At 44.2% G+C, this 13549-nt stretch overlaps 2 protein-coding genes across 2 annotated transcripts in view; both read left to right on the top strand.

Annotated features, from left to right (window-relative positions):
- LOC310769052 (membrane-spanning 4-domains subfamily A member 4A-like) overlaps window positions 1-13549 on the top strand; it is a 639318-nt gene that overhangs the window by 596229 nt on the left and 29540 nt on the right. The gene's annotated exons all lie outside the window — the stretch shown is intronic.
- On the top strand, window positions 3017-12927 carry LOC310768964 (membrane-spanning 4-domains subfamily A member 4A-like). The gene is made up of 7 exons (XM_083627959.1): window positions 3017-3423; window positions 4535-4774; window positions 6971-7087; window positions 8409-8465; window positions 9631-9804; window positions 10273-10392; window positions 12026-12927. Exons 2-7 carry the CDS (start codon window positions 4565-4567, stop codon window positions 12110-12112), a joined length of 765 nt encoding a protein of 254 aa, XP_083484085.1. The 5' UTR covers window positions 3017-3423; window positions 4535-4564; the 3' UTR covers window positions 12113-12927.

Genomic DNA, 13549 nt, shown 5'->3' with positions numbered 1-13549 from the left:
GAGTTATTTAAAGCCTGCCAAAGAGTTCAAGTATTTACAGTGGTCTTTCAAATGCAATATAAATTTGTTCCATTCCTTGCTGAAATTTTAATTCTCCTGATTTCTGATTTTCCTGGTTAATCTTGCCATCTCTGCATAGTCCAATAATTTCATCTGCCAGTCCGCCCTAGTAGGTAACTTGTCGTCTTTCCAACTCTGGGCAAGAATCATCCTTGTGGCTGTTGTAGAGTACACAAACAGTCTTTTTAGTTCCTTTGGTATCTCTGCACCTATAATTCCTAACAAAAAGGCTTCTGGCTTTTTAACAAAAGTTATTTTAAACAGCCCCCCCCCCCAGTTCATTATATATCACTTCCCAGAATTCCTTTATCACTTTACAGTTCCACCACATATGATAAAATATGCTGATGCTGCTTATGTTTGTTTTCTTAATCACTTACTTTTATTATTTATTCGCTTCCATTATTACTGCATTTCTATCCTCCCCAGAGCTCAAGGTGGCATATAAATCATAACAACTATGTAAATCCCAGAGGGGGGATTTGAACCCTGGTCTCCTCCATCCAGCGCTTTAAACATCCAACACTGTGAACAAAGGAGCTGTAGAAAGAAGGCAAATGACTATATTGGTGTGTTTTTTTGATGCAGGAAAATGCATCCATCATGACTGGAGCACTCCCTCTTGAGGCTGCTTGAGAAAGCACAACTTGAAAAATAGTGATAATTCCTTGCGAGAAGATGGGATATTTTGGTTACTTGACATCTTTTTGTCTCCCCCTGGTGGGAGCAAGAAAAGGAGAAAGGATTGGGGAGTTCTCAAGAAATATCTTGAGAACATTTGTTGTGATTTAACTTCTGGAATGCCCTTTGAATAATCTCTGTAAATAATTCGTACAAAAAGAGAATGATATAATTATTTGTACTTTATTATTAAACAAATGGACAAATTTATGCGATAGGTTTCAATAGAACAAAATATGGAAAAGACAGGAAGTCTGACACTTTGGAAGAAAATTTATTGTTAAAATGTTAGGCTTTTTTGTATCAGTTTATTGGTGACAATGAACTCAAGTTTATGTTGTACAGTTGTAAGTAAGTATAATAAAGCAAAATGAAATTGGAAAAAAAGGAAAGGAAAGGAAAGGAAAGGAAAGGGAAAAGGTAGGATTTTAGCATACCCTTCAAAGTTAGTAGCAAAGGCGGGACTTTATGCAGAATATTTGCTTGCCTTACTGCCTGTGAAAAGGGTAGGGTTTATTTTATTTTATTTTAAGAATAATCTGACCAAGTAAATCCATTGTTGACTCCCAAACTGGGAGGGGTAGCTAATGATGCAGAAGACAGAATCGGGATTCAAGATGACCTTAACAGAGTGAAGAACTGGGCCAAACTGACTAAATAAATTTCAATAGGAACAAATGTTAAGTTTCTACATATAGGCAGGAATAACCAGCTGCACAAATATAAGATGAGGATACCTGGAATGCAAGTAATGAAAAGTACCTAGGGGTCTTAATAGACCACAAGCTTAACATGAATCAATACAGCAGCAAAACAACAACAACAACAACAACTAATGCTATTCTAGGCTGCATCAACAGAAGTATACAGTGGTACCTTGGGTTACATACGCTTCAGGTTGCATACGCTTCAGGTTACAGACACCGCTAACCAAGAAATAGTACCTTGGGTTAAGAACTTTGCTTCAGGATGAGAACAGAAATCGTGCTCTGGCGGCGCGGCAGCAGCAGCAGCAGCGGGAGGCCCCATTAGCTTAACCTCAGGTTAAGAACAGTTTCAGGTTAAGAACAGACCTCTGGAATGAATTAAGTTCTTAACCTGAGGTACCACTGTAGTGTCCAGATCAAGGGAACTAAAAGTACCACTCTATTCTGCCTTGGTCAGACCAAACCTGGAATACTGTGTCCAGTTCTGGGCACCACAATTTAAGAATTATGTTGACAAACTGGAACGTGTGCAGAGAAGCGTGATGAAGATGATCAAGGGTCTGGAAACCAAGCCTTTTTTTTTTTTTAATAAATTTTATTAGTTTTCATCAAATTATACATTTCATCCCGAATATAACAAATCATAGCTGTTTTGGACTTCCTTCAGCGTCTCTGACAATCATCCATATTTATACCTTTCATACACATTCCCTTTTTTCGTATTGCCAATATTCCTCCTTATTCCTAATATTTCTAATAAACAATACTTATTTATTTTTTACAGTGCCTCTTGAAATCCTGCTAGCGTTGTGTTAATACCACATGTATTTTTCAGATAGTCCACAAATTTTTCCCAGTCCTCAATAAACTTTTGATCTTTACTATATCTAATTTTCCCAGTTAGTTTATCCAGTTCTGCATAGTCTGTCAATTTTAGTCTCCATTCTTCTACTGTCGGTATCTCTTCTTGTTTCCACTTCTGGGCCAACACAATTCTGGCTGCCGTTACTGCAAGCCAAGCCTTATGAGGAACAGTTGAGGGAGTTGGGTATGTTTAGCCTGGAAAGAAGGAAAGTGAGAGGAGATATGACAGCCATCTTCAAATATCTCTGTCACATGGAAGAGAGAAAAGATTGTTTTCTCCTGTTCCAGAGGGCAGGATCTGAACCAATGGCTTCAAGTTACCAGAAGGGAGATTCTGACTAAACATCAGGAGGAACTTGTGACAATAAGAGCTGTTTGACAGCGGAAGGGTCTCTATCAGGAAGTGGTGGACTCTCCTCTCTTGGAGGTTTTTAAGCAGAGGTTGGATGGCCATATGTGATGGATGCTTTAGCTGAGATTCCTGCATCGCAAGGGGTTGGGCTAGAGGACCCTCGAGGTCCCTTCGAACTCTACAGTTCTATGCTTCTAATGATAGTAAGCACATTTATAAATTGCTACGCTGTGGTGTATTTGGTAAAAATAGAACAAAATATGGCTCTAAATACAATAAAATCAAGTTAACAAACTTTTTTAAAAAATCCCTACGAATGCCAGAAACAAGAAAACATCAGATATAAAACTGATTTTGCACAAATGACTAGCTTCCATTTTTAGGAAAGCTTTCCTAAACCAAATATGTCTTCAGTAGGTGCCTAAGCACCATTATGCTCGGCAGCTGCCTGATTTTGGCTGGCAATTCATTCCAGAGAGCTGGAGCAGCAACACTAAAAGCCTCGATTCTCATACAGGCTACGCGCGCCCCTGGGGCCATCCCTGTATCATCTACAAAGCCATTAAAGGCAGACGCTTAAATTCCCTAACTGCATGCTTTCAAGGGAGGCGGGTAAGATGTTGATCCTGTCTTTCTGTCTCTGTCTCTGCTGTTGCAACACTCAGCCAGCAGCAGCCTATTTGGCCGAGGCAGCTCTTCAGCTCGCTCGCTCCGTGCAACCTCTCCAAGATCCGCGTCTGCTGACACGACCCGGAGGTGGTAAGGGAAGGGAACGGGGTGCCCAACGCTCAGGACGCGCCGGGGTGCAGTTTGTAGGGGTTTCGTCCCTAGCTTTTGCAAGATGAAGGAACTGTCTCCCGGATTCTCCTCCATGATCCAGCTTGCTTCTCAGCCCCATCTTCTGGCAAAAGGAGTAACGCACAGTTAAGGGAGGCGCTACAGAAACCTTGGGGCTTATTAGGGGGAAAGGGGAAGGTGCCGGAGGCTGGGATGATCTGTGCCGGCTTTGAGGCGGGGGAGGCGAAAGCCATGCCCTCCCTGTTTCTACGAAACGCTCAAACATCCTGGGTTGCCAAGCAGCCGCCTCACTCTTTGCGCAGCGTGTAGATGATTTGAGGCGCACTTTTTGAAATGATGGAAATGATGGACTTCCGCTTGTCCTGTGACTAGAAAGAATGGTTTCCCCCTTGCCCTGCTCCTTTCCCAGGGAAAACCGGCTCTTTAGCTCTAAATCGGAACAAATCCATTGCTGGGGTTGGACTAGATGACCCTCGGGTCCCTTCCAACTCTCCAAATCTATGATTCTTTGAAAATGCAAATCCGTGGAAAACAAGCCAGGTGGGTGGGGTATAGTAGTAGTAGTAGTAGTAGTAGTAGTAGTAGTAGTAGTAGTACAGTGGTACCTCGGGTTACATACACTTCAGGTTACAGACTCCGCTAACCCAGAAATAGTACCTCAGGTTAAGAACTTTGCTTCAGGATGAGAACAGAAATTGTGCTCCGGTGGCACGGCAGCAGCAGGAGGCCCCATTAGCTAAAGTGGTACCTCGGGTTAAGAACAGTTTCAGGTTAAGAACGGAGCTTCGGAATGAATTAAGTACTTAACCCGAGGTACCACTTTAGTAGTAGTTCATGTGGGCCTAGGAGGAAAGCTGGGACCTAGGTACAAATTGTTCTAGAAACATTTCCAGAAGCCGTAATGATGCACTTTGCATCTCCACCTGGAGAAAAGCTGAGCCACTGCTTTTCTAGATCCAGGCTCTAAATATTCTGCCGCTTCCAAAATGTGACTCTTCACCATTTCTTTCTGTGTGCCTTGCTCTCCTTTCCCACTCTATCCTCATGTCTCTTTATCCTCTCTGTTTCCCAGAGAGGCAGTTAAGACTAGAAATTGGCCTCCATGGATCCAGGGGGCTCGAGAACTATTATTTCAACTCAGATCGTGCCCCACAAGCTTTCTGAGACACCCATAGGTCCAGAGGGCTCTGGAGCAGGGCCTCCGACTCAGATTGTGACCCAACAACCTCAGATTTTCTCCAGCGCTGGGGCCAGTCCTTCTCTGCAGAGGCCACTGAAGAAATTTTATGCCGGGGAGCCGCTGGCACTGGGGGTGAGTGCAAACAAACAGGAGCGGCAGTGTTTGAGTCCACCATGTCTGCCCTGCACTAATAACTGTCTCTTTTGGGAGCTTTCTTCCCCAATCAGCTTGAGAGTGGTGCTTCTCAGACAGTATCCAGGGCACCTTTGGCTTCCTCTGGCGTAAGATCAGAATGGTGAATTAGCTTGCAGCACTGCTGAGAATGTGTAAAACTGGATTGTGGACCATCCAGATTTTGCTGGACCGGAACTTCCGTTATTCTGGCCATTGGTCATGCTGACGGGCTGATGGGTGTCAGAGTCCAGCAATGTCTGGAGGGCTGCAGGTTTCCCAGCCTTGACTTAATGGAAGGGAAGCATGTGCAGCCCAACATGCAATGAGGGCACTGCTAGGAGGTGGGCCTGCCCATTCATGAAAAGGAACATTTTGGCATCAGCAGGGGAAATAGACCTCTGTTTTAGGGAATGGAGCCAATTATTCCCAAGTTTTAGGGTTCTGTAAAGGGGTGGGGTGAGAGTTGTGGGAACAGAGCTTGCAGAGTTATCTGTCTGTGGGGCAAAATACAGTGGTACCTCTGGTTGCGAACGGGATCCGTTCCGGAGCCCCGTTTGCAACATGAACAGAACACAACCCGCATCTGCGCAGGTCATGATTCACCGTTTCTGCGCATGTGCGTGACGTCATTTTGAGCGTCTGTGCATGTGTGAGTGGTGAAATCCGGAAGTACCCCTTTCTGGTATTTCTGGGTCACTGTGGGACGCAACCTGAAAAGATTTAACCTGAAGCAATCGTAACAAGAGGTATGACTGTACTAAATTTAAAGGTCGGGGTGGATCCCCATGAAAATATGCCTGTTCACCCAAGGGGTGAGAGAACAAGGGTGGAAGGCAAACAACATGGCTGTGCTCCTTTTCTTCCTTTGCCCAATATTCAGACTGTCAAATGCACAATCCTCAATTTGGTTTCCAATGTGTGCATTTTATTTATTTGGTTTTGTCTATGGTGGCATTGTCCACAGCGGCTGGGGCAACCCAGTCTGATGGGCCGGGTACAAGTAATAAATCATCATCATTTCCCATGAAACATCCCAAAGCGATGGATAATAAAATAATCAGAAAAACAGCAGCAGCAGCAGCAACAACAAAACATTTTAAAGCAATTCCAAATGCAATACAGATACATTCGTACCTCGGGTTACAAACGCTTTGGGTTACAGACGCTTCAGGTTACAGAGTCCGCTAACCCGGAAGTAGTACCTTGGGTTAAGAACTTTACTTCAAGATGAGAACAGAAATTGTGCGGCGACGGCGTGGCGGCTGTGGGAGGCTAAAGTGGTATCTCAGGTTAAGAACAGTTTCAGGTTAAGAACAGACCTCCGGAACGAATTAAGTTCTTAACCCGAGGTACCACTGTAAAGGGTGCGGTGAGAATCTCATCCTAAAAGGTTTGTTGGAAAATGAAATTAAAAATTAAAAAGGGAAATGAAGGTCCTCAGAAGCACCTGAAAAGGCCCTAGGGATGGTGCCTGACTGATATTTAATGGGAGGAAGTTCCAAAGGGAAGTGCCGACACACTAAAGCTTTGATCTGTACATGATTTGGAAGATCTCCAGGTGTGATGGTACTTGCAGGAACAGAATGCAGAATGCAGTGATTGGTTTGGTGTATAATGGGCAGGGCAATCCTTTAGGTCTCCTGGTATCAGTACCTTGACCGTAGCCAAGCAGCTAATATGCCACTGGGACAATGGGTGAGCAATTGTTGTGTGAACAAAGGCTGAGATGAACACCCACATATCCACTGTGATAGGTAACAAAATGCATGAAACAGACCTCGGTTAACGTGACCTGCTGCTAACCCCCTGCTAAACCTGTGCAGGATCTGAATCTGTTTTCTTGCAGCAAATCAGATCATTTTCAGAGGGGCAGTTGCATTAAAACTATTGCAGCAAAAACGAGAGTCTCGCGGCATTTATAAGACACATTTATTATGGCACAAGACTTCCTATGCCATAATAAAAGTGTTGAGACTTGAAGGTTCCACTAGTCAAAAAATGTTTCCATATTTCAAAAGGGAAAATGTCACCCACCTTCCCACCCACCTGCTGAAGTTTATCATCATTTAGGGAACTTGTCATAGGCAAATTGTACTTATATCGTCAAGGATGAACAAGATCAGGGTAACATCATGTTTAATTTTCTCTTTGCAGATCACTCAGATACTCATAGGCATCACGGGAATGGCTTTTGGGCTTGTGATGAATGTTGCGTCTAACGACTTCTTGCTTTATGCAGTCATAATGACCCCGTATTGGACAGGAATCCTGGTAATTCTTCATATTTGAGCCTAAGAGAAGTTTGACAGGATTCACCTTTGCTCTGTCAAATAATTCCTGTGCTAGTGCTGTGTTTTGAAACCTGCCCTCTGCTCCGCGTTTGCTTAATGGCTGCCCAAAGCAGGCAGGTCTAACTAAGGACATAGGAAGAGTTTGCTAGATCAGACCAAAAGCTTAACCAGTTCAGTGTCTTGTTTGCCACACTGGCCAACGAGATGCTTCTGGGAAGCCTGCAAGCAGGTCATGGAGGCAATAGCTATTGGATACTTGAGTCCCAAACCATTAGGGCCCTAAGAACCAATGCTTCGAACTGTGCTTGGTCATTGAACTCAGCTACATTAGTAAAGAAACAATGCTTTGAATGCGCTATAAACATGCACCAGCAGATGGTGCCAGAGAGCAGGAAATATTTAAATATGATTTTCCATAGTCCTCCCCCCTTGTTATAATGATCTAATTCATGGATAGGCAAACTAAGGCTCGGGAGCTGGATGCGGCCCAATCGCCTTCTAAATCCGGCCCGTGGACGGTCCGGGAATCAGCGTGTTTTCATATGAGTAGAATGTGTGCTCTTATTTAAAATGCATCTCTGGGTTATTTGTGGGGCATAGGAATTCGTTCATCCCCCCCCCCCCGCATATGGTCTGGGCCCCTACTAGGGCTGAGGGACAGTGGGCTGCCCCCCTGCTGAAAACGTTTGCTGACCCCTGTGATTTCTGACTTATTTATAGCATTCCCCTCGCCCCGTGTGTAGATCCACAGCTTGTTAAGAAGGGTGCAATATGTTCTGTTTGGTTAGTCCTGGTCAACAATCCAGCATCAGAACAACATTCTCTTAGAACAGCTGAAGTTTCTGCCAGGCTTTCACAAGCATTGCAGCAGTTACCAGAGAGCATGGAAACAGTTGTTTTGTTGAACACAGACCCCTGATCTGAATGGAAAAAATCTCCTGATTTAAGTGGATCTGTTCACCCAAACAGGTCTCCTGGATTGAATGGCCTTTGTACGAGGGATGTCAGGTTGAGTATTAGTGATTTTCATTTGTAGAAAGTCAGATGATGCCCAATCTAACAGTTCTCTGACCAGAGGCGGAGCTAGCTGCTCTGGTACCCGGGGGCAGGGCGAGCATCCCAGGGGGGCGGCACGGCGATGTAACCCCCCCCCCCAGAGATGACACCCTGCACCTACCATACCCCCCTTCCTCCACCAGTGCCTCTGATTATGATCTAGTGGACAGAACCAGACAGTCAGTCCATTGGAGATTCGTTCATTGCCCCTTATCTCTCTCTGTCTCTCTGTCTGTCTCTTGCAGTACCTCATTTCAGGATCCCTGTCTGTGGCAGCTGCTAGCAACCCCAAGAAGCCGCTGGTGACTATCCTCTTATGGGATTGTGTGATGTGAGGAGTCTGATGAAAAAGAAAGAGAGAATTTGTGACTTGTGTTGCTTGCCGTTTAAGGACACTTCCTAGACTTGGGGTTCTGAGGCTGCCTTGTAAAATGCAGTTCATTGCTTAGTGGTTGCTATCTTAATGGGGCCTGGCAACTGGGGTGGGCCAAAGAGACATGTTGGAGTGACACAGGTCAAGGATGGGGAATCTGTGCCCCCCCCTGATGTTGCTGGACTTCAACTGCCATCAGTCCCAGGCACTCATCAGGAGTGATGAATGTTGCATTGAGTGACAACATATTATCCTCCCCCACCATGACATACATAACATCCAGAGATTGTTCCAGATAAAGACTCGTGTTCATGCATATGTAAATAGGCTGGCTTTATAAGAAAACCAGTTTAATGGGTTCAGATGCCAAAAGATCTCCCCCAAGTTTTTATAAGTCAGGAACCAGAGGGGTCTTCTTTGAAATCCTCCTGGCACACACAAAGAACGGGCCTGGGTTAAATACCTTAAGGCTTGGGTTACCAACCTTTTTGGGCCCTGGGGGCACATTTGAAAATCCAAGAAATTGCCATGAACACCACAAAGTACCCATTTCACAGAAACGCTGGTGATGCTCAGAATTCTGGCCCTAAACAACAATGACAACAATTTCATTATTTTCCCCTGTCCATCTGAATGGGTTTCCTCTTCCAGCCTGGGTAGCTTACAGCATGTCTAAAAACACAATATTAACATCAAGCATTAAAAACCTCCAGATACAGCATTGCCTTCAGATGTCTTCTAAAAGTTGTGTAATCATTTATCTCCTTGGTATCTGAAGGGAGGGTGTTCCACAGAGAGGGTGCCTCTACCGAGAAGGCCCTAAACAAAGGCAATGTACATCTACCCTGCAAACAAATAAAACAGTGACTGCAGGGGGGAACAGACAGCCCTGTTCCATCCCCCAGTGAACAATAGGCCAAAGAACCTAACTGTAAAAAAAATACAATCTGAATACAATATGGAAAGGACAGGGGGTCTTGGCAGGTGTCTTGAGGGCATGGTGGGGACCTCATCTTGAAGGCTGTTCCTAAAGGTGCTTACTCTCATCAGGGTCTTTGGCCAGAGACACAATGGTTTTTCTTCTCCATCTGTAGGTGAAGAGCATGCTGGGATTGAATGTGGTGAGTGCCATAGCTGCTGGCCTTGGGATTATCATCCTTTCTTCATCTCTGGCTATTTCAGGCCTGGGGTTTCATGCCAGGTATTGGTGCAGGAACCTTGATACAAAACTGGCTCGTAGGTGTTATGAAACCAAAGTCATCCCTGAGGTGAGGACATGTCCTGGCAAGATGATGATGATGAAAATAATAATAATAATAATAATAATAATAATAATAATAGTAGTAGTAGTATATTGATACTGCACCCATCTGTCTGGGTTTCCCCAGCCACTCTGGGCAGCTCCCAAGAGAATGTTAAAAATGAGATATAACATCAAATATTAAAAACTTCAGAACCACTTGCAGGCTATTTGCACCCTGAAAGAAAGGTGCAAGGGGCCGAGGTGGAACAGCAAGCATTCAATATGGTGTTTCTAGTTCAAAAACTCACAGTAACATGGCCGAGGAGCAAGTGGGGGATCAAAGGAAGCTGGTCCATTAAGTGGAACAAAGCACTGGCCCACCAGCCTGACTTTGCCCTCAGCAAGCCTTCACCTGCCTGCCTCCTTATTTACATAGATATATGTGGTAAAGAAGAGCAATTTCTTACTATCGGGACATATCTTTCATTCACAGAATATACTGTCTGGAATGATGGCTGTTCACCTGGCATTCACCATCCTCGAATTCTGCATCTCCATCTCCACTGCTGCCTTTGGGTGCAAGACGGTGTGCTTGAAAACCCACACAGAAACGGTAACATTAGAAAGGGAGTGGAGTTTGGCAATCCAAGCAAACGAGTGGGGATTCTGGAAGTGGGATTGCTTGCTCTACTGTCTCGTAAGGGGTAGGGGTTGTTGTCCAAATAGTATTCCACATCCGGGTTGCAATTCTTCATCTGGGATGCTCATAGAATTTATCCTTAGCTTCGCACTGCCAGCTTGCCACTGTGGAGAAGCTAGCATTTAACCAGAAATTACTTTCTTCTCAGAACTGTGGAACTTAAATCCTCCCACCTGGTACATGTGTCTATTTGCACGCATTTTGGAAACGACAAGCGCTCAGTTAAAATGAAGGCATTTCAGATTGCACTTCCCAGTTCCTCATTGTAGGGGAAATAATATTTGAGCCAAACCTCTGAGTGAATGATTCCTCTGCAGGCAGCTTTCTAGGCTGTTGCCATTCTGGGCAATCAGTTGATTGTTGGGCTTGAACAGCTCCACATGCAGAGCTTTGCAAATCTTCATAATCAGCTGATTGTCCAAGCAGGCAAAAATGGGTCACCTGACATTTTGGCATCATGCCATTGACAGGTGGGTTACCTCGCTCACCTGTCAAACTTTGCCCAATGGGGCGGGAGAGATAAGGATGCAGTTTGTCACCCCTTTTTTAGCTCATAAAGCTGCCTAGATAAGACTGGTGGTGTGTGAGTAATGCTTAAAAAAATTGTTGAGGCCAGAAATGAGGTTCAACAACATTTCTGGTGTTCAGAGGTGGGATGCCCTCCCTAGTCCCTTGCCTCTCCCCATGAATAGCAAATATTATGGAAAACTGCACAAAACTATGCAAAACCTAAGAAATTGTGCAACATTGTCATTCAGAATTTAGACCTTTTAGGGGTCAAAATGGCAGAGTCCATAGTCTGGATACCAGCTCTAAGATTTACACATGATGTCAAATATGATATTCAGGGCTGGCGGGTGACAGTGAGGTATTGGAGGACATAGCTATTTGTCATGCTTCAGGGAACCAGCTTCCTCTCCACCTTGGCAGTAGATAAGCAGAACAAAGGAAAAGGAGTCTTCTTACCAGTTAGAAACTTTAATAATCACAGCGAGAGAACAAAAATCACATCTCCTGGAAATGGCGGAGCTCCCAATTAAGAATTCCACCCCCTTTCATCCCACGTCACGTCTACTTCTTGTAATCTGATCTTGCACCCTCTGTGCTTTGTGTGCTTTCTGCTCTGCCACTTTCTTAGCTCTTCTTGACCTTGGGCTGAGTGGAGGAATGCTTTCCAGAGAAAGGGAATCTGTTAACTCTCTCTCTCTCCCAGTGTTTCTTCTCCTAGCTCTTCCCCATCCAGTATTTCCCAGCTTCTGCCTTCTGAACTATGTCCCTCTGCAAACCACTGTTCCAAATCTATACTGTCCTCCTGCTCTTGGGAAGATTCAGGATCTGGATCAGGAGCAGGGGGATGCTTCCACCATTCCTCCTCAGTGCAGCCCTCCTCAGCAGAGTCCCTGACACTATTTGGGCTACGTAGCCTGCCCCTGCCCCTACTAAGCAGCCCTGTTATCCTCAGGTAGTTTTCCAAACTCTGCCCCTTTATTCACAAGTTGAGCAGCAGACCAACACCCTCCCAGGCTGATTTTCTTCCTTTCTTCAGGTTGTGGTGGTTTACCAGAACACGATTCTGGACAGTGCTAATGCTGTCAATCTCCCGGCTTCTGGCAAGGATGCAGAGAACACCTGAATTGTCGCTTCCTCCATGCAATGGTCCTGGAGTCCTGCCTCAAAATCCAGAGCAGAAAGATTCAGACTTTTTTTATTCTTATGTACATATATTCCAAACAGTCTCCTTAACACATCTCCAATGAAAATGATAACCTGCCCAAGACAACTTATACCATGAACTATACAAAACAAGATAAATAGACATGGAGAACCCTGATGACAATGGGGAATGGCCTTGAGCCAGCAGAGCTTTAAAATTTTGGATCAAAATCTAAACTTGGTGTGATATATGACATGCCTAAAGCCCAACTAGGGATAAATGGGAATCTTTAAAATCAATTCATATCTACCAAAGGGATCTAGGCAAAAGTGGTTTTCTGTTTTGCAAGCTGTCTGGAACCCTTAGCAATTGACTTTTGATAGATTCTCAGTAGTGCTAATTACTGACATTACTAATCTGAAAATGGTAATTAAGAGGAATATACATAGTGTTACCTTGACACTACTGCTATAATTTATAAAGTATCAATCGCAATTTCAGTGGGACACTTGGGTATGTTTCGTCTTCCAAATTCCATTGCAGGGAGGTGTTTTTTGAGGGTCACTATTGCTGAGAAGCCTTGCTCACAAACTGTTAATAAACCTATGACCCCAGTAAATTTGCTAATATGTCATTGCTGTCATTTCTTCTTTCTCTATGTTTGATACTAAAAAAACCCTGTAGATTTGACGGAGAGGATTTATTTCTGTATATGATTTTATTTATCCACTCAAATATTGTGAATAAGTTGCATATCATATCTTACTATATAATAAAATTGGAAGGTGTCACCACTCTGTTTTCATTGGCTGTTTTTCAAGATTCTAAAGGCAAGGGCAGCATGAGGTTGCTTTGAGAAAACATTGTGATGATGCAGGGTAGGGAGAGAATTGAGCCAGAGCAAATGAAAAAGTACTATATCCCTTAATTCTTGGGGTGCATTTATTCATTTCATAAAATCTATATATACTGCTTGACGGTTTTTTTAAAATGGTATATGAAAGTGTGTTCACGTTACCATTTATTCCACATCCAATGTTCTCCTGCTGTTGATTTTTGAAATCACATTCCCATCATGCTGGTTACAGTCATCATAGTGATCCTGTAGTTTCTTCACAAAGACTTCTGTCTGATCCTGTCTCTCTCTTTCTCTCTCCCCCCCTCCCTCCACCTCAAAACATCAGTCTGACTAGGAAACTGGATGCGAAGTAAACTGTGATGTGAACACTTCCTAAGAATGACATTTGAGTCAGGGACAGACAGCTTCATGACAAGGAGTTTTTGGGGGTGGGGTGGGCATTGCAGGGCCCAGAATCCAAAAAGGTCACACGGGTCAGGTGAAGCCATCCCCGCTCCCCTCTGTGATGTGAATAACACCGTGCAGATGCAGTTTTTTAAAAACAGAAGCAGGGGGTC

The sequence above is a fragment of the Podarcis filfolensis genome, assembly GCF_964270895.1.
Source record: "Podarcis filfolensis genome assembly, chromosome: 8".
NCBI classification, from domain to species: domain Eukaryota; kingdom Metazoa; phylum Chordata; class Lepidosauria; order Squamata; family Lacertidae; genus Podarcis; species Podarcis filfolensis.
This window is presented reverse-complemented; position numbering and strand designations above follow the sequence as displayed.